Source organism: Antedon bifida, chromosome 2 (assembly GCF_963402885.1).
Source record: "Antedon bifida chromosome 2, ecAntBifi1.1, whole genome shotgun sequence".
NCBI classification, from domain to species: domain Eukaryota; kingdom Metazoa; phylum Echinodermata; class Crinoidea; order Comatulida; family Antedonidae; genus Antedon; species Antedon bifida.
Window position 1 is genome coordinate 25,016,362 of NC_136227.1, and position 22,041 is coordinate 25,038,402.

At 33.1% G+C, this 22,041-nt stretch overlaps 2 protein-coding genes and 1 non-coding gene across 3 annotated transcripts in view; 1 reads left to right on the forward strand and 2 right to left on the reverse strand.

Moving 5' to 3' along the window:
• The window catches only part of LOC144834555 (uncharacterized), a 258,410-nt gene that overhangs the window by 76,993 nt on the left and 159,376 nt on the right, over positions 1 to 22,041 (reverse strand). The window lies entirely within an intron of this gene.
• Positions 202 to 7,834, forward strand: LOC144836079 (uncharacterized). The gene is made up of 9 exons (XM_078691263.1): positions 202 to 493; positions 940 to 1,074; positions 2,151 to 2,284; positions 2,900 to 2,993; positions 3,464 to 3,569; positions 4,013 to 4,068; positions 4,192 to 4,415; positions 5,364 to 5,664; positions 6,317 to 7,834. The coding sequence occupies exons 1-9, from the start codon at positions 202 to 204 to the stop codon at positions 7,090 to 7,092; spliced, it is 2,118 nt and encodes a 705-aa protein (XP_078547389.1). The 3' UTR covers positions 7,093 to 7,834.
• Trnal-aag (transfer RNA leucine (anticodon AAG)) lies at positions 12,375 to 12,459 on the reverse strand. The gene has a single exon. It is a non-coding gene; the product is annotated as a tRNA-Leu (tRNA).

The following is a 22,041-nucleotide window of genomic DNA, read 5'->3' on the forward strand; positions in this document are numbered from 1 at the left end:
TTTTTGGAATTAGTCAAAGGGACAATACATCTTTAAAATAACTAATATTAATAATTTAAATCACATTGATGACATAATACCATTAATGCTAGGCTTCCACTTAGTAGTCAGAAACTGTATTTAATGAAAAAAATATTTTAAACTCATAGTGTTTCATACAAGTTTATCGTTTCATTTTTTTAGCAAACATAGAATTTAGGAATGAATGCCCAAGCTTCTGCAGATGGAGAGTCAATCCAAAATGATGCTGAAAACTATGAAAGAGAAGACATCAGACCAGATGAAGACATAGCCGCAGCAGATATCGTACCACAGGAAGTTGATGATCAATCTCTTCCATTGTTCTGCTTTATGGATTGTGAAGCATCTTCTGGTGTGCCATACAGGGATGATATAGTGGAGATTGCTGTCAGATGTTGGCCGTATAAAGAACAAGTTGAAGATTCACTTTTTTATAGTTTGATTTACACATCCAAGTATCTCTGTAAATTTGGTACGGTTTTATATACTGAGACTCAATTTGTATTTTATTCTGTACAATACATACCTACACTTCTAGAGCCTTCTCTACCGTATATCGGATTAATATTAGAAAAAAGATAAGTTTATAATTGGGAAAGTTCTGTTAACATTTTGATGTATATGGAACACTATTTAATTGATACTCCCAAAACATTTATTGCACAACAATGCCTACAGTTCAGTAGAAATAGAAAATTGAATGTAGTTATTTCAGATTATCTTTGTAGAGTGCTTGATACACAAAGGTAAAGATATATTTCCCTTCAGCAGAGACCATAATGAACAAATCCTTTCTTTCAAGTTTCTTCCTAAGCAGAGCCAATTTCTTCCTCAGAGTGATCCTGAACATAAACCTTTCTCCATCTTCCCTTCAAGAATAATATAGGTGTAAATACTGTTTTCTATATATTTTTTTAGCACTCAATCATGGGTTTACAAGAAAACTATTAAGGAATCAACCATCATTCAAACAAGTTACAAGCAGCCTGATTTGTTGGTTAAAGAGAAAGGCATCTGATGCATCACAGTACTTAAATGTTCCTGTCTTCCCAGGTAAAAAACAAAATGTATTACAGTGCATAACCAAGTATAATCCCACCCCCTAATTAGGGGGACACAAGACTTAAATGTTAAATCGATTGTTAATGTAAAATCAGAAATATTAGACCTTAGAAGTGTACAAAATAGGTGCACATTAAGTACATAACAATCTATGATGACATAATAATAATGGTTGGTCAGTTTTAACGATCATATTGTTTACATCCGCCAAGGAGGTATGTAATCGATCGCGTGTGTTTGTTTGTTTGTTTGTTTGTTTGATTACTCAAAAAGTAATTACAAGATCTTTACCAAAATGAATATACAGATAGATATGTGGTCAAGGACCATTCCATTAAATTGTGGGACCATGGTCCCAATTCTGGACCACTTTTTAGTATACTTTTCAGAATTTTTTCAAAAGCCGGCGAGCACTCTTAAAGTAACAAGTAAACTGAAATTGTATTTTCTCGAGAAAAATTTTACAAGAGGAAAGAGTTATAATTTGTGATTTGTAATTTTAAAACATAATTTGATTTAATGTGCACCTTTTTTGATGCGAGTAGTTTAAAAGCCTATTTCTTTTCCAATTCACTCGTTTGATTTTCGCGTTGCTTTTCTATTGTTAGTCGGCTGAAGCTATTGTTAATTGAAAGGCTTGTTACATACCAAACTTGCATACACATGCTTGTAGTGAAATTAGCCTAAATCACAAACAGCATTAAGACACACACAAATATAATATATATATATATATATATTTTTTTCCGGAGAAATCTTATGTAGGAGTCGAATTTTACAGTAGGCGGAGGTATGCACTCTCGGAGTGGCTTTCTAGTTAAAGTTGAACTCAGTTTAAAATTCAACAATTGTAATCGTTAAATTGTTTTAACAATTTTTAGAGTTTATTTGTACCATGTTTTCCCGATGAACCTTGTTAACTTAACACCATTCAACACAACTTTCCACAACTCAATGTCGACTGGAAAACAGGCTTAAACTGTCACAACTGTTTTTTACAAGCTAAATATTAAGTTTGTAGAATAATAGTAATAATAATAATATTTCATTGTGAATTTTTCTTTTAGTCCTTCTCTGTCATGGTGGAGAAGGCTTTGACTACCTCATGCTGTTTAGCCAAATGGAACGAACAGGAATTTCCTTTCAATGTCTCAATGAAATAAATCTGCATTTTGCAGATACATTCCCGCATATGGAAATGGTAAAATGAAATTAAATCTCAATACTGTAATTAATTTTGAAAATATAAAGCAACAGCTTTCTGTGTTAAACCATAGCGTAGAGCTGCAATCATAAATAAAATGTGAATAACAAAAATCCCAACCCCACCTTAAATGATGTACTGTATAGGAAATAATATACAGGTAGGCCTACTGTAGTTAATTTTTGGCATGCAATGTTGTGGTATCATTTAAAGCTCTGTCTACACTATCAAAAAAAAGTGTGATGTGCCCAAATATGGTAGTGATATGAAGTTATCCTGTACATCACAATTTTTTGTCACATAAAGTTTAATAGTGTTGACAGAGCTTTAAAAATGTCAAACAATATGGTTTTAAAAGCATTGTGTTTCGGTCTCGAGAAACATAAACCTTAAAACAGCAACAAAATTGTAATGCTGTAACAGAAAAGAAATTGTTGTGTTACGCAATACCGTCTTTTGAGAAATTGTTTTTAAACAAAATTATAATTGCATATTAAATCTGTGGCACTTTAAATTGGAAATTTCAGTCATAAAAATAATAATTATATGATTTATACTGATTTTAGAAAAAAAAAATATTTCGAACAAAATGTCAAATAAATTATTTTTCAGTATAAACTGGCAGAACATCCGCTTCTGGTTGGCTGTGGTTCTTTGGGTTTAGAAAATATGGAAAAGAAGTGGTTCGGACCTCAACAAGATAAAGGTACTGTATGTTTCTAATCATTCCTAATCAATCTTTATTTTCCAATAACAAAATTACAAATTAAGATGACGGACATAGAAAATGTATTTTATCTTTAAGTAAGAACAATACAATCGATTTTATTGTTCATATTATTGTCCAAATTAAAATTGTATTTTGTTATTTAAGTTTTTTAGGCGTAATCTTGACATTTTGAGACGTTGGCAAATTTGTTGTTTGGTCATGATGTCGTTTGATCAGATTTGTAAAAATAATATTTTCATCAAAGACAGTATAAATGCTTATCCATTAGTTCTAGGATGAAAACTGTCCTAATTTCTTTTGTTTTCTGTTAAAAATAAAGATAGAAAGTTATCGTTTATTGTGCGTAGTGTAAACAGGCTTTATTTACTTAGTTCTATTAAATTGTACTGTATATAACCCATGTTAACCCATTTACACTGTAACTTTGGTTTACTCATAATATACAGAATTCCACCATGCAGAAATAGATGTTGAAACAATGTATAAATTGTTCACCCAGACACCTCTGTGTACATTCCTGCAAGACATACCAATATACAATACTACTGATTGGTAAATTGCATTATTTTTATCCACGATAATGATATATAGAAAAGGATTTCACCAGATAGATATCCTATTAATTCCTTGTGTATAAAAAACTGGTTATTACATTTATAAACAAATCTCTGTCTGTCCGGCTTTGTTTAGAGACTAGGTGGCACACGGTCTTCAAACTTGAAAACAGTTTCAATCCAAATTAGAATTGTATTTCGGTATTACAATTTTTTAGGAGTCTTGACGTTTTGAGATGTTGGTAAATGTGTAGTTTATTGCTCGTAGAAAATTGTGGACGGGAGATTGGAGCATCCACAGTATAAAAGTAGGCGGGGCTTAGTTTGAATTGCCGTTATGCTTTAGTAACCCTTTGACAAGTGTGTGAATAATATGGGAGCTTCTGCAAAACATTCAAACATATTTAATATTTACCTTGATTTTGTAAAAATTCTTTATAGGATCGAATATTATAAGGAAAGGAAGTATCACAATGAAGCAAAAAGAAATTTAGCAGGTAAAAAAACTTTGTTCTGTTTTATATATATATTTATTTACATATATAAATATAATATATACTATAGTATATAATAAGTATAAGTGTTTATGATTTCATTTCAAACAATTTCTTCATTTTCAGAAAGCTTGCCATCTTCAATCCCCCATATTCAAAAGAAATTTATTATCAAAAAGCTTTTGAGAAATGGTTTGGATATGGATGGTTTAAGAACACTGTATGAGGAATGTAGTGAACCTCATCACTTTAGGCAGGAACTGGTAGACATGACTATCAAGGGACCAATTGCATCAAAGTTAATGCAGCATTTCTATAGCCAAGGTTTAAAACAATATGGACGTAAACAGGTAAACCTTTAAATATGTGGTTTACTTGCTTAGAACTTACAAAGGGACCATGTTCAATTTAATTATTCTACTGCAGTTATAACTGCAATACAACATCTTTCCATTGCAACTGAGTATGATTTTAGTTTGTCAATGCAGAAGTTTATGAGGCAGTTGTATGACTAACACTAAAAGGTTGCTAAAATAAACTAAGCAAGTAAACATAAATATATTTACTACTGGTTCCTAAATTAAGAAAGATTCAATTTTGCTTGTCCTATGATTTTAGTTTAATGCAATAAAAAACAGAGCGTATAATTGCGAAAAAAAAACCCAAGCAGGTAAACCGTAAACAAAATGTATTTGATCCCTGATCTATGAAAGATTCAATGTTTCATTAATATGCATTGCTGTTTTCCTGTTTTCATGTTTGTCTTTAGTGTAAACCTAGATATCAGCGAAAGCATGTGCTAGGCTGGGTTAAAGCATCAAAACCCGTAACATTTTCAATTTTCATGCGGGCCTGACTGTGTGTGGCCGGCCTTGGTTTTGCAACAATTCACGTCCGCATGTCCCAGCAACGCTGAAGAGAACCAAGAAACTATGAACGATCACATAAAAATGTGTATATATTAGCAGTCCGGCCACGATCGTTATCTTTATTTATTTTCAACTTTAATTATTTGAGAATTCAACGCAACTTGTCATAACGTTACGTCGACAGGAAAACAGGCTTAAATTGTAGAATGTGCTTGATGCTAAATTATTACCTTGCCACAATATTTAACATTTAAAGAAAATGTTAATTGTATTTACCGTATTATTATGATTTATATAAAAAAAAGGGTTTTATTGTTATTGCGCAAATTGTTACTTTTTCCCTTTTTTTCTATGATGATGTTATGTCGCTATTTTTCAACTGTTTAGAATGATGAGTATCAATGAGATTTTTTTTCTGTTTAATTACAGTATATTGCAAATTTAAAAGACAACATGCCATCTCCGGAGTTGATTGCTAAAAACAATACCACTGGCAGACATTTCAGGCGCTATATTGCCAATGGTCTACCACCTATTCTTCCATCTGGTGGTTCTGGGTTTGATTTTGATGATGCTACAGAACCGAGTGCATCTGAGAAATTGAAAGATCTTATGCGGAGCTTTGCCATGTTCCAATTGCAAATGAACTCAGAAGCAGCAGTATCTGGAGAGTTCACGCCTTCAAGTATCCCTCAACACAACAATTCTTCTGGTGAAAAAGCATGGAAATGTAAGCCATTACTTTAATTAAAACCAGTATTTTTATATTATATCTTTATTGATATATATTATAATATTATTTTATCATTTATTCGGTATTTTGTAACCAGTGTACATGTAAGATCTTACTATATATCACCCATGGACCACAGACTGTTAAATATTTTAGAAAAAAACGCCAGTTTGCATCCATTGCATTCCTCATAATAATGCACATAAGTAAGAATTTAATTCTTAGTGAGAAACCATAAATAGATTTTCTGATGTTTTCTTTGAAAGATAACAAACAATTGCTAACAAACATGCTAAATTAAATATAATAATTTAATATAATTAATTGTTATTAGACGATCCACTGAATACTTTGAGATAAAATAAAACAAGTGTACCTGTTAAAGATATATTGTCCCCCCTCCCCACTGAAAATTTTTTTTAATTTGAATTTCACATAATAGTTATTCACCTGAAAAAACTGTAGTTTAACACAAAAATAGTCAAATTAACTGGAAGTAAGTTCTTGGTTGAATTTTACCGTTTATTTTGTTTTTTTCCATCATTATTACATAGATTTTATTGATGATGAATTAGCTAGCACATAACTGAATTTTCTTACAAGAAAATCAAAAATAAATAAACATTTTATATTTTTTTTTTATTTTCAGATACAGTTGATGAGAGTTTACCTAAATGGACCGAAACTGGAAATGACTGGCAGTCTGAGGTTGTGGATAACTTTAAACCATCTCCAATACAATTTGCTCAATCATTAGTGTTACCAACATCAGGTAATTTAACTGAACATTCTGGTTCACTTACACTACCAAATAAGTTTAAAGAGGGATCAGCTCCTCTGCAACCAACACCAACAACCTCGCTATTACCAACTTCAGGTTCTCAATCGGTGCAATTTTCACCAACATCAGATAAATCTACAGAGAGAGGTCCATTTTATCCAAATGGGTTTGAAAAAAAGTCTACCCCTCTACTTCCAATGGCATGCTCCACCAACCGGTCATCCCCTGACAGATATAAAGAATGTTTATTAAATAGTGGAAAGATGGCACCAAGGGGTAATGGAAAACATAGGAACCAAAAGAAAGGTTCATTTAAGGTTGAAGGGAAAGACAGGGTGTTTGTAAACAAACATTACAAAAACCATGAACAATTCAGATGGAAGAGGTCAACGACTTGCCAACATACTGGTCAGGCTGTTAATGGTAACAATAGTAATGAAACTGAATTCGGCAAATATGATGATACCCATTTTGCTCAAGCTATTAAAAAAGATTCTAAAAATGAAAGGTTAGAAAATGGAAGGAGAAGAAATCACTTGTATGAAAATAAAAAATCTGACACAGAAAAGGAAATGTCAAAAATAAAGAATAAATCACAGGGCGATCTTAAGAAGAGTAAAATGTCTAGAGCCAGCAAAAAATAGTAGTGAAGGTGTTTCAAACGAACAGTAAATTCTCAGGAGCCAATCACGGTTAAAGAAACAAAGGTGCGAGAAGGAAACAGTAATATAAATAAACAAGGTATCGTAAACCCAAATAATAATATATATTTATAAGCAAAAACCTTAGAAATAAAAATGGTAAATTTCAAAAATAAAATAAATAACAATACTGTTATGAACATAAACATCTAAAATGTGTTTTACAGTATTAATTTTAAGTTTATCAACATTTCATATGTGAAATAATGTATTATAATATAAGGATTTTTATGAAGTTTATATTTTTTTTAGATTTATTTTGTATAGCGCACACTATTTACACATAACTATGCAATTTCTCTATTCAATTCCAGTATTATGGTTAATTGTTCAATTTTTAGTGTTCAGTCTTCTTTTTTCTAGTTTTTGTAGCCATTAACATAAGCAATTTTCTTGCCTCCTGATAAAGTTCAATTTTATTCACTTCCTCTAGAGAATAAGAACATTTCAAAACAGATTTTTAACAATTCAATGAAAGCACTCAGAAACTGAGTGAAGTACTTGACAAAATAAATGTGGTAGATTACACCACAAAAGAGAAAAACAAACATAAAAAGCAGGTAAACTAGGCCTACAGTACTTAAAGTAACAAGTTTATTCCATTCTGTAAGGGGCGGGTTTCCCGCTGTTGAATGAGTTTGAATAAAATAAAATAAAATAAAGTTGTAGAATTTTTAGAAACTAACCGATCGATGCTAACCTGCCCATTGTCATTCATTAAGACTATCTTGTACATTTACAATTGCTTTGACCAATAAAGAACAGAATCGAAGCACATTTTATTCTCTTTTTTAAGTGTGGCCTAGAATCTTCTTGAACGAAGGTTTACATGTTTCTACACATTCTCAGAGAATTACTCTCTGAAACAAAAGATTTGCCTACATTAGAGATTTAAACTAATCTGGTTATTCGACGAATCTCATTTTGTTTATAAAATGTGTTCTTTTAGACCCAAATCATGACAGTCAAAGTTATGGCCATTTCTTAACTATAAATAATTAAAACTTGGCTATGATGTATAATAATGCAGACGTATTATAGGCCTACTAAAGCAATGTGTTTTACCACAACATACCAACTATCAACAATTATTACTATTGTTAATCCAATAATAAGAGTTCAAAATAAAAGACAAAATCTAAGGAACTATACTCTATTAAACTACATTACTATAATTTGGGAAAACTAATAAGTAGTCCTATACAAGTATTAATTTACCAAATCAAGATGCACAATTAAAATGGCCGCCAGTTAAGTATCCAAATTAGGTTACATCCTGATAGCAACAATTTCCTACCGTTGTGTAGAAAGGCACAATTCATATTTTTATAAAGAACCTTTCCTACAATCAGTTTCATAGAAATGTTCATGTTCCGGGACATAAATGTTCGTAGTAGATGTAGGACTAACCGTCTGTAGATGGTCAACATTTCAAAAGAGATGCATTAACCAAAATGTGAACTTAAAGTCGCTTCTCAATACAGTAGAGCAAAATGATGATGAAATGAAAAGTGCTGTAGCTAGGTTGGATACATTTGGCCTAGCACATATTTTCTCTATTAAACTGATACATGACGAAGCAGTATTTAAAATGAAAGACAGTGAGGTATTCCCGGGAGTACGGTAGGATGCAAGTACTCTTGACAAGCAGACAAGAAAATGACATTTGCTTTGTTTTAATTCACAACAGGGTCTCTTTTTATCAGGCTAGTATAGTTTCATTTTTGGAAAATGACGAGGGACGTTTTGTTCCAGAAAACATAAAAAGACAATTCATAAAAGGAAGTGTAGATATAATTATCAAAGAATTATCAAACTATTTTCCAAAGTGTACAGATAGTAAAGAGATATTTTCACAATTACATAAAATCGAACACTTTACAAACAAAATTACGATGGATAATACTGGTTAAAACTTCTTGTTTACTTATTCATAAGTTAAATTCAAACTCTTCTGAAGTCAATAATCTTGGAAAGATATTAGCATCCATGCCAGGTTTTTTTCGGTTTTTATTATTTCTTGTTGGCATCTTAAGAAAAATTAGATTGTTGAGATTTTGTTCGGAATAACACTTTACAAACATAATTACGATGGATATACTACTGGTTATAACTTCATTATTTCTAAATTCAAAATCTTCTGAATCTTGTTAAGAAATTAGCATCCAATAAAGGGTTTTGCTTCGGTTGCTGAAAGCTATTTCTTGTTGACATCGTAAAGAAAATTAAATTGTAATTCATAGATTGTTGAGAGTTTCTTACTGGCGTAAAATGAATATTGAAATGACTTATTTAACCTTTAGGTAGACCGGGTAAGAGTGGGCTTCGCTGGGTAGGCCTAACATTTCTGCAGAGTTTGTACAATAATATTATTTGTTCTTCAAAGTTAGTGTAGAAATCAGATGAGTCAGCTTCTCGAACTAGTTAAGATGATCAGTTTGTCACAAGAGACAATGTTTTGTCTGCAACATCTTTCTCAATATGTACATTTTTATAATTAGATCATGTGCACCTGATGTCTCTAAAGTTGGCATTCTTCCCCTCGTTTCCGGATCCGACATGTTCTACACAGTTTTGAACATTTTCTCCTTAGGAATCGACTTTCGATAATCTCTTGGGTTTACTCTTACAACTCAATTATGCCGTTTAATTCTGTGGAATGATATTGCGTTTACACCTGGTTACTCTATGTGTACGTGTTACTCTTGTGATGTTCAATTCGTGTGAATATCGATACAATTGGCACGACACGATAACATATATATTTTTCATCTTAGCCTTCAATGATGAAAATTATAAGCTGATTTATTGGCAACTCGAAGCGCTAGCATGTGTGTAGATGTTTTAGAATGGAAACGCTCTTCCATACTCTTCCTTTTCCTATACTGAAAGCAATTGAAAGGAATCATTGTGGACGTCTGATCCGATATGTATCAGTGAGACGAATGGCATTTAAACACTGAAAGTGATCACAGGACAAGGTGTATGGATGTGCACCGTTTGTCTCTAGTTCAGCTTTGGTAGGAATATTTAAGTTGAAATATCGTCGACACTAATATTACTGATTGACGTAGTGGTTTCCTTCCACACATACTATGTTTTTTATTGGTTATTATTATCACAAGTATTTTATGTATTTTTAATATTTGTGTGGAGAACATTTATTGAATACTTATCTATTGAATATTGAATAAACAAATCAAATCAAACAATCAAAATCAAAACGTAGATGGTCCTTCCACAGAAAGAATAATAATATTTTTGCCCAGGCTCTGAACGATAAATATAAACCAAATGTATCATAAAAATATCACCGTCTAGATCCAACACTGAATTGCAATATCAATGTCCATATCTAGAGTACCTACTTAAAACCTTCTTAAAATGTCCATGCGAGTTCCCACTTGTTAAAGAAAAAATGTAATTAACACACTGTTATTCACATTTATATCCCAATATACCTATAGTAATAAATAAACTTGTGCTTGATATAATAGCTGTTATCATTTGTAATTTCTTTTGTTTGTTTTTAGTCGGTTGGGTGGGGATGGGAAATCATCCCCAGCGATATTGGTAGGCCTATCTCACTCTGACCTATCTTCATCTGTCCTCCAATTTTTGTTTTTACTTTAAAGTAATATTTTCTGAACGGAATGAAAATGATAATTTTTATTAATAGCGTCTGTCCATTTTTAGGATGAATCACCAAGGCGTAACATTGGAGGCTTTACACAAATTAAATTATAATTTACAAAATCACTCTCACCAATCGTAGACAAATTATCTTTACGTGTTTGTTTAAGGTTGAGAGGGCGTCAATACTCTAGGCCATGGACACTTCAGAAATAATCAAATAAAAATATCAAAGGCAAGCAACAAAATGCCGTATAGGGCACCTTGACATTTCATCGCCCTTCTCGTGACCTTGACGGAAATGCGGCAACATTATTAAAAACGTACGTAAGGCATTAAATGTTATGATGTATAATTTAAACAAAGTCGGATTTGCGAGTAGGCCTACTGTAAATTGCTTCCGCTGGCTATGGTACTATTCCAAACAATTAGGCTAGGACGATTGTCAAAATAGCAATTACGAATCACATAAAAGTAAAGGTTACGCTATTGCTGGTGATAATATACAATCTAACTTCTAAAAAAATGTGTGCCATTCACTAAATTATATAATATTTTAATGGAATATCAGATGCGGTACACCTACTATACACAGGTCTATATTATTAAGTAATGTACTGTACATACTGGTAGAAAGAAAGTGTTATACAACAGTACAACCAATAGCGACTATTCGCTGCTATATGCTCACTATTACTTTTTTATATCAAAGCTAACCTTTCGAGAACTTGTTAATGCGCGTCTCAATTAGGATGCTATTGGTTAGTCATAATCATAATTGTCAATTTGCCATATTCATATAGGTAATCCTTTAATTGAACCTATATCGTATTATGACTCCTTCTTGAGATGAAATCATCAACAACACGACTGGTATACTGTAGTTACGGATGGACAGTTTGGCAGGGTCACGCAGTCACCAGTATGATTAGTTATTATTTTCAACCAGGCTTTCTAAAATTATTATCTTTAAATCATTGTTTATTCCACAATCTTTAAATTGAGTTTAAAAGAGTTTTTTTACAGGGACTAAGTTCTCGACTTTCTTGTTGCGACGGCTGTAATAAGACACCCCTTCCCATTCTGCCCTCTTCTCTTCCCAATCGTCTCAACCCTATTTTCTCCTAATTTTACTACCTGTTTTCACTCTCCTCTCATTCCCATTCTCCTTTCCTTCTCATTCAACTCTCATGATCATTCTCTTTTCTCCTTTCAATTGGCAGCGGTGGGATTCGAACCCACGCCATCGAAATTACTGTTGCCTAAAACCAGCGCCTTATACCGCTCGGCCACGCTACCTTGAATGTTGTCACATTTAGTTAGAAAAAATGGTTTCGGAATTTCTCATGAATCTTTACATTATATCATTTGTACGTTATGTAGGCCTAGTGAGCCGGTAAATGAATATTGGCAGCGGTGGGATTCTAACCCACGCCATCGAAATTACTGGTGCCTTAAACAAGCGCCTTAGAACGCTCGGCCACGCTACCTTGAATGTTGTCACATTTATTTAGAAAAATTGTTTCGGTATTTCTCAGGAATTTTTACATTATATCATTTGTACGTTATGTAGTGAGCCTGTAAAAGAATATTGGCAGCGGTGGGATTCGAACCCACGCCATCCAAGTGACTGGTGCCTTAAACCAGCGCCTTAGACCGCCGCTCGGCCACGCTACCGTGAATGTTCTTTCAATTACTTCCCCCTGCTCCATTCTGCTCCTATTCACATTCTCCTTATCCTTCCTATTCTACTCGCTTTCCCATTCTCCTCCCTTTCCCATTATCTTCCCATTCCCATTATCTTCCCATTCTTCTCCTACTCTTCTAATTTTCTCCTATTTTTCATTCTTCTCTCCTTCTAATTTTTCTTCCCTTTCTATTCTCTTTTTCGTCTCCTAATTATACTTGCCTTTCCATACCATTTCCCTACAATTCTCCTCCCAAATGCTCTTCTCATTCTATTACCTTTACGTTCTCCTCTCATTCACATTACATTCCCATTACATACCCGTTCCCAGTCTCCGCTTCTTCTTTCGTTCTACTTTCTATTCTAATTCTTTGTTCTCAACTTTCTCCAATTTTTCCATTCATTTTAGTTCTCCTTCCTATTCAACTCCCTTTCCCATTTCCTTCTTTCCATTCTCAACCCATTACTTCTTTCTTTCTTTCACATGTTTCTACCCATCACATTCTCCTAGACATCCTATTCTCCGCCATTTTTATTCTTATTCACTTTCATTCATTCATTCATTCATTCATAATAACATTTATTTCTTATCATTTCAAAGTAAACATAATAACAATTTAAATATAAATAATTAAGAGGCAAAACCCAGAAAGTAATAACATTTGGAGGTTTCCCTCAATTCATCTCCTTCCCATTCTCTTCCATTATACTGCCAATTATCATTTCTTTCCATTTCCTTTCCCATTCTCCAATTTGTCCATTCACTCTAGATCTCCTTCCCATTCTACTCCGTTTTTCATTTCCTTCTTTCTCGTTCTCTTCCCATTCTACACTTCCTTCCATTATACTTTCCATTCTATTCCATTTTCCATTCTCTTCTCCTTTCTATTCCTCTCCATTTTGTTTCCATTCTCCTACGTTTCTCATTCTCCTCCCTTTGTCATTCTCCTCTGCGTCCTTTTCACATTTTCCTCTACTTCCCATTTTCCTCCCTTTACTATTATCCCCCCTTCATTCTTGTCATTCCCCTCTGCCTCCACTCGCTTTCAATTATTTACATTTTGAAAATGATTAGGTCTTCGTCAAAAACCTTTAAAATAACTTTCAAAGAATAAATTAGACTTTCATTTAAATACTTTTTCTGTAGCGATTGGGTAAGGCGAGTTACTCATCAGTAGGCCTAAATAAAAATTATCAATTTTCTCTCAAACTTAACCTAGATTTGATTAAGAGAATTCACAGTTACACTTTCCCACCCTCCGTTTACTTTTGTCGCGTGTCATACGATGAAAGGCCTAAATCCAAAATAATCCGAACTGATGATTTGAATATTTTCCCACGCGTAAAAACAAGGAAATACCAAGCACGAAGCATATTTATTGACGGATAGAAGGAACACAACATAATATTTCTATTACAAAAGCTACCGAATAAATAAACCATTGTTCCCATTTTATGCTCAGTGTAGAGACTTATATGAATAGGAAAGGACCCACTAAAATTATTAATATAAATATATTATTCTTCTATGATTTTGATAAATTTATGTCTAATATTTTACCGAAATTGTTTAATTTCCTTTGCATTGATACTCATGGGAATTAGAATAAATTTCTTTCTCAGGCGCCACCCCTCCAACTTAAAATCAAAGCCTTTAAAGACTGTATGAAGACAACGGAAATAGCACTAAAATGTGTCTTGAACGCGCGCCAAGCAAGCTAACTGGGAATAAAACAATTAATTAAGGAAACGTAAGACCAATGCTACGGTGTATATTATTATAGATTTGGACACCCTTGTTCAGGTGACATCACTATAAAAAAAAACAATTTTTCATGATGGAGCAATGTTATGAATGGAGAGGGTGGAGATGGACAATTTATGTTTTATCTCTGGCCAACCACCACGTGTGAATGTGCACTTTGTTGAATCACGAAAGTATCCTCATATATTAATGTAATGCAGACCTACTCTTACTGCAGTAATAATATGTGTTCTATGTTTGTATAGATTATAGTTTTTTCGGGAGGCGTTTCGGAAGTAGTAACAAAAAAACATGTTTAGCAGAATGAATCTCAGAATTTGAACATGGAATTGTTAATTCAATAATAATTCGTGTATTTTGGGATTTTTTTAAACAAACCCTATGTTGAGTGTAACATGAATTTGATCGGTATATTAAATCATTTGTATTAGGTACCGTTGTAGTGAAAAAGCCGACAAGCGTTAATTTTCGTGTCATTTATATCATTGTTGAACGGGTAGTAATGTTTACATACCAATCTAAAAATGGTCAGCATCGTTTAATTTCTCTAAATTAATATCATGACCTATTAAATCGTATAAAGGTGTCTTCATTGTACCATGTTGATATTTTGTCTGTTTGTCAATTTGTTTGTCGCCCTCATCTGATTATACTTAAATTGACAGAGAGAACTTCACTTTTTCACTTTTTGTTTAATTTGTCAAATGTTTGCCCGACACTTTTTGTTTGCAATAACTAGCTCGATTTTTATCTAGGCCTAGTTCTAAACTTTGTTTTTATTAATCCGAGGGTGACTGTGTCAGCTTACAGAATATTAAGAAGTAAAGAATACCGTATAAAATATAAGAAATGTTCAGTTTAAAACTTTAAGTCAAAGTTACTAATAATAATAATAATAATAATAATAATAATAATAATAATAATAATAATAATAATAATAATAATAATAATAATAATAGCAATAGCAATAGCAATAGCAATAGCAATAGCAATAGCAATAGCAATAGCAATAGCAATAGCAATAGCAATAGCAATAGCAATAGCAATAGCAATAGCAATAGCAATAGCAATAGCAATAGCAATAGCAATAGCAATAGCAATAGCAATAGCAATAGCAATAGCAATAGCAATAGCAATAGCAATAGCAATAGCAATAGCAATAGCAATAGCAATAGCAATAGCAATAGCAATAGCAATAGCAATAGCAATAGCAATAGCAATAGCAATAGCAATAGCAATAGCAATAGCAATAGCAATAGCAATAGCAATAGCAATAGCAATAGCAATAGCAATAGCAATAGCAATAGCAATAGCAATAGCAATAGCAATAGCAATAGCAATAGCAATAGCAATAGCAATAACAATAACAATAATAATAAGTAAAACATTCTTAAAGTTTAAAAAAATGTATAACTAGAGGTTTCTGATCGAGACATCGATTGAGTTTTAAAATATTTAGCCAGCTTGTATCCAGGGGATGGTTCGAAATAACTTCAAAGTTCAAAGTGCCCTTTTCAATCTAGACAAGCAGCAAGAGTGCTAGTACATAAGCCTAGTCGTTGGCCAATTGTACCTAGTCAGCAGGACAAAATCTACATTTTCTTAAGTTTCCCTCTTTATAAAAATCCTGAGCTTGGCTTGGCTTGTTTGGTCCTTAATAATGTTTTAAAAGTTTACACCGTATAGTTTTTAATGGGACAGAAATTGTGTTATAGATAATTGCACTTGACCTTATTCTGTGGTATTAACTAGCTCAACATGTAGACCTGATGCTGTGACTTGATGGTATTTCACCCCCGGCTTATAACAAGTGTGGGTTGCGTGTAGGTTACATGGTGTTAACAAGTCAAGTGGCCCTCGGGAAAAATGACGCTACTTGATATTTTATGTATTTTATACAACAGATTTCTTGTTGTTGATTGACCAAGTAAAGTTAACAGTTGAGGTTGTAGGCCTAATTGTGAATTACAATGTACTCGGACTTTGAGCTAAAACTGTTAATATAAAAGGGAGTAATTTAGGTTTATGTGGGGTAGCTACAGTAGGGTAAAACATGTTGTTTAAGGTATATATGTGATATTCAGTGGTAACAGATCGATAACGTATCCACGTATTTGAGCATGCTCTAATTATGGACCTAAAAATGAAATAACTAATTTATAGCTACATCTCTTGCTCTTACAGCCTAAAAAACAAGCAAATAAACCGAAAACCCAAACAGTTTTACTTGAATAGGCCTAATAATATTAAGACGGTGATATTCAAATTTTCTGCTGATTACACGCATTTTTGCAACTACAACGAACTAGGCTTGATAAAGATAAATTTAATTTCACAGCCAATGATTGACAAGGTACCGTACCTTTAAAATACATAGATTAAAAAAAATCAAATTAAAATCATCGCCTGGTGTGCATTGTTTAAATGGATCCAGCTGAGTAAATGAAATACACCTCATCTTACTTATTGTTTTCATTGTCATTTTCTAGGAGATAACACCTTGTTCGATTTCTAAGATTTTCAATCAAAGTCACGTTTCAAAATTAACCCGTGTTATCCTACATTTTTCCGGCGCCAGAGAAAAATCATCAAGGCTACAAAATCGTATCCTTTTATTATTATTAGGCATATTATTATTTTGGACTGTAGATTTTTTTAGAGGAGTTTTGGAGAATTTAGAGTCAAATATCAGTGTTGTCAGTAACATCTAGAAAAAAATATGTCGTGTCATCCTAGAAAACAATGATGTCTAAACTGTATTATAACTGCTATGAAATGTTGTTATTCTACTTACCTAAACCTATACTAAACTTAAAGCATTAATGCTTCTGTATCCCTTTTGACCAGAACATATTCTTCTTTGACTCATATGGGCTGTATTTTAACGAGTGGGTAGACTAGTGCTTTTTATGAACGTCACATAATACTTAAAGAATCAGTGTAAAGATATAATATGAAACCGACTAACCCTTTAAAATGGAAAGAGGTCATTAAAAAGGATCGCATTCTAAACACTAAAAATTGCGAAGTTGCATTACGGTCGACTGTGCTGAATAAAAAAATACAATTGTTCATTTACATATCAATGCATTTATATTACGACACCGGTATGAGGTATGCTGGTTCCATTGATGACCGTAAAGAAAACAGAAAATTACGTCTCGTATTACGTTGATTAACAGCCAAACACTCTGGAAAAGGTAAGATTTAAAACTTCTATTTTTACAATCATTATTCCTTCACGAAGATGATCGCGAAAGAGGGCCTATAACAATTTAAAGGCAGGGCAAGAACCCAGAGCTTTAATGATTAAAATCATTGCTGAGGTGCCATTAGGCCTACACTTACAATTGTTATGGCGTTTCCCGGCTGAAAATCAACAGTGACAATATACAGGTAAGTTTACCTGTTCAAATACTTGTCAAATACGTCATGATGCATGGAGAAGATCCGGGAAGTTGGAATAGAGGACCGAAAACATTTTTTTAGATAGCCAGTTTTCAAAAAGCGTAAAGAGGTTGGATTGTCTCGGCTGGATGGTATGGATGGAGATGTACAGTGGGGAGGATGTTTGCGATAAAACGAGTGAAGATAAGACAAGATAAATCTTTATTGTCATGAACACAACAAGGCGAACATGAAATTGGTGAATCGTTTCATTTTGGCTGATAAACGCGACTCCGCATAGTCGGATTGAATTCACTGTTTTTCTTTCTTTTAATACGGTATTCGAATGCGGTGAAAACGACAAAATGTCCTTCTTTCGCTTTCATCGTAATATTATTAGTTGGTTATTCGGTGAAAATGTCACGGGCCTCTTAAAAAACGTTAGAGTAATCAATGTAGGGAGACATCGGTCTGCGTCCAGGACAGATGCTACAGTCGAGCCAGACTAGAGACCTGGCCAAATTGATGAAACAACAAATGTACATAATTCTTAGCTTAGGGCAGAAATTAAAACCGAATTCGCTCTGAAATCAACCATATAAAGTGAAACAAATGTACATTCGGTCAATTATTATTATATTGATAAAGATCATTGCGTCTAGACGCACTGCGCAGGTGTTTACGTTTGTCATTGTGCCACCAACCGCGTGGCGTCCGTGTTGGGTTTTCCCATGAGAGCTTTTGTAAAATACATACTATGAAGCTCGATTTTTGTTTTGTAGATTAAAAGATTGGAAATTACTGTTTTGGTATTACGATTCATATCTTCATTTCGTGATCGAATAGCCTATAATTCAAATAATTGATTTCTCAATTAAAACCAGTGAAATATTCTTCAATAACAATAACTAGGCGCACTTTGACAAATTACGGGTGATTATTGTGATAAAAGATAATTTTCTCGACATTTAATTTTTTTAAACGCAACATGCACGTACGTTGTTCGCACAAAGTTGATGCATGTCATCCTATGACATGAAGCACATACGTATAGTTTTGAATGGTGTCATAGAATATACATACTGTATGTAAAGTGTAGCATAGGTGAAATTATGGACCCACATCTCAATATCTTAAGAAAAGGGTACCTCACTGTAAGCTAAGATATAAGCGCGGATATCATAAATGAATAACACATATTAATGGTTCGGTATCATTACTCTCACAAATGTTTCTAATACAAAAGAAAGAACCGTGAAATATCATAAAAGTAGCCAAAAATCGAAGCCTAATTTATCTTATCAGAGCTCCGTTCTCAACGCTCTCAATAAGCACACCGGGACACCTCACATGGACTCGAGTGAAATGTTTTGATTAACGTTAAAGGATAGGAAGATCATTCAAAACGTATAAAAGAAAATTTAAAATAGTAGTCTTGTCTTTGGGACAGAGATTATCCTTTTACTGTCTAATTCTGAATTATTTTCATTCAAAAATTACCACGTGTATAGTATTTATAGTAATGATGACTTTGACAGAATTCACCTGAAATAACATGAGCAAGTAACACATGCCTACTGCGTCATGTTGTATCACAATGTGTGCCAAACGAACATGATGAAAAACAAATAAAAAATGCATAGTTAATATTTAATTAATGCTATTTTATTAATGTTATTGTTTATGTTTTGTTTACGTTTTTGTAGGTCTATTCTCGACAGTAACTTAGTTCACTTTTTAGGTGCCCTTTCTCGTGTTCCAATCTTAAGCTATTTCTACACGATCAAACTTGTGACAAAAAGGTGTGACGTGCTCAAATATGGTAGTGATATGCCCAATTTGTATCGACATGACATCATCATGTCCATTACGGGCACATCACTTTTTTTTTGTCACATAAATAAAGTTTGATAGTGTAGACCGAGATTTATGCTCGTGCATTTTATTGTTTTCGTTGTTTGTATTGAAATGATTAAATCCAATCAAATATTTTTTTTAGTTTATCTTAATCTTATGCCTACTTTAGGAAAAAGACAATACCCTTGTTATGTGCATACGACGATTGGGTGTCAATATAGCCCCAACATCAGAGATATCTGAGTGTTATCTAACACTGTCTTTAAAGCATTGATGATCAGCAACATGCTATAGGCCTTATTTCAGATGTATAACTAATTATTATGGACCACCTGGTCTCATTAGTTTGTGTGAAAACTTAATTAGCATTACTTATCAGATAACGAGTCATTCGTTATGTCTGGTGGCAGAGGTTATCATTTGGACATGATTATGTTCATTTTTAGGAAATGTTCTAAAAATATCCCACTTTCAGAGAAACCACATACTTCAAGGCATCAATTATAGTTGTGTTCACACGTAATACAGTAGACTTAAGCTCATAATGTACCTCCGGTAAAACTCCGATAGGTTACATGGGTATATCCTATGTAAAGCTCTGTCTACACTATCCAACTAGTTAAACAAAGTTTGATGTGCCCAATTAGGGTAGTTATAATGACGTCACCGTTTCCATATGGGCACATTTTTTTTGTCACATAAAGTTTGATAAAGCTTTATACTGTACCACATAAAACACAGAACAACTCTATAGATGGATAAAAGGTGGTAATGATAGTACTCTAACAACACAAGAAGTTACCAGACAGCGTATTGGTCGATCGGTTCGGTCACTCACCGCCAGTCAGTAGGATAAACAAAATACTTTTTTTTTGTCAGAGGTATGTCAAAGAATGTCACCTTTACTGAAATTGTAATCGTTTTGACTTGTCTTTTATATACTTTGATTGACTGCACCATAGTAATAACCAAATTGAGCGAGTAACCTCTTTTATGTGCAAATAATTGGTAACTATTTGAGCAAACAAATCACTGAGTCAAATAATAGAGCTTTTAGGCAAAGTAAAAAGCTTCAATTGTCCTCAAGTGGATTAATAATAATTGTTAGGTGTCAAATTGGAGTGTTTGGTTGACAAACCAGGTATTGGGGCCTAGCTGTCTGCAATCATCTCCTTCACTTGATTTTATCCTCTTTCAAACAGTCTAAGCTCCTGCCGTCATTGCCAATTCCATTATATGTTGTGTTTACACATTACAAAGTGTTTTCATAACCTAATAGAAAAGTATCTGCAATTGGGCGATTTCTTATTGTAATTGTACACAATCTACTGCAATAGCTATATTCTTCATAGAAATCAACGAAATGATTTTCATTGCGAGAAAAGAACTCCAGAACCCGCGGCGTTTTACTAATAGGATCTAGTCTGGTTGTCGCTCGTTGTGGAAGACGTCAATACTAATAGTACAGTAGTGTAACTATATGCCTAGGCCTAACACAGCCTTGGCACCCAACATTTTTTTTATCAGGAATTTATAAAATAGGCCCAATGTTAGGACTTTGTCATTTTCTTTCGTGTCTATCTCGTCTGTGAGTCCTATTTGTAAAATGTATTTATGACATTATGCAAATTCATTTTCCATTTTCTGCTTAGGCTAGTAGTACAGTACTACTTTAAATGACTTAGTGTATTAGTAATTATTAGTAACGAATTCAGTATTTATTCGTGTACCAATAATCGGTCTAAGCATAATAATAATACTTTATTTTTCGTTTTATCTAATTAAGGAAATCCACATAAAGTACGATACAGTTATTGAAAATTAAATTAAAAACGAAAATCACTACATATTTCTGCAGCAATGGTGTTTTTTATCTTGGGAATTCAGCATACTGAATTGGTTTAGCTTAGCTGTCGTTATAGCGCCATCTAATCCACCACAATTATTCAACTTTAAGGAATACTTTTTGTTTAGAGATTGAACAACTATTTTCCAGACGCTCAAATGTTGTTTTTAGTAAGCCTACACTCTTAAACTTGAAAAATAAACCTACGATCATTGACAGTGATTGCATATAGATATTCAATATCAAAATGTATTGGTTTCTATGACCGTATTATATATGTCTCTCGGCCTTATATTAATATTCATATTAATTAGTTTGTATAATAATCTTGATAATGAATATTAACTGATTAGGCCTACAGTACCGTATTCAACATGTGCAATCCTTTCAATATTATTCATGTACATTTTGAATATATAAGGTGTCACATTTTGTGATAATACTTATTATTTGGCACGGTGTCAAACGTTAACTGTAATTTACGGCAATTGCAGCCAAACTGAAAAACTTAACCTTAACTTAAATAAACCGAATTCGGGCTCTTTGTTGATAATGATCGGATATCCACCGACTACCGCTTTGCTAGCAATTAAGAAATCCCAAATCTGAAATTAAAGCATTGTTGATCTTTATCCGAAACAGCTTAACACCCTGATTTATTATTTGGCGAGACGAGACGTCCAAATTACGTACGAGTGCGAATCCTGCTAGGGCGAG

Bases quoted from the DNA above. Each gene is read 5' to 3' on its own strand.
- LOC144836079 (XM_078691263.1), top strand. From the start codon at position 202: ATGAATGCCCAAGCTTCTGCAGATGGAGAGTCAATCCAAAATGATGCT. The intron at 3,570-4,012 runs GTAAATTGCATT...AATTCTTTATAG, and splicing joins ATATACAATACTACTGATTG to GATCGAATATTATAAGGAAA. The intron at 4,416-5,363 runs GTAAACCTTTAA...GTTTAATTACAG, and splicing joins AACAATATGGACGTAAACAG to TATATTGCAAATTTAAAAGA.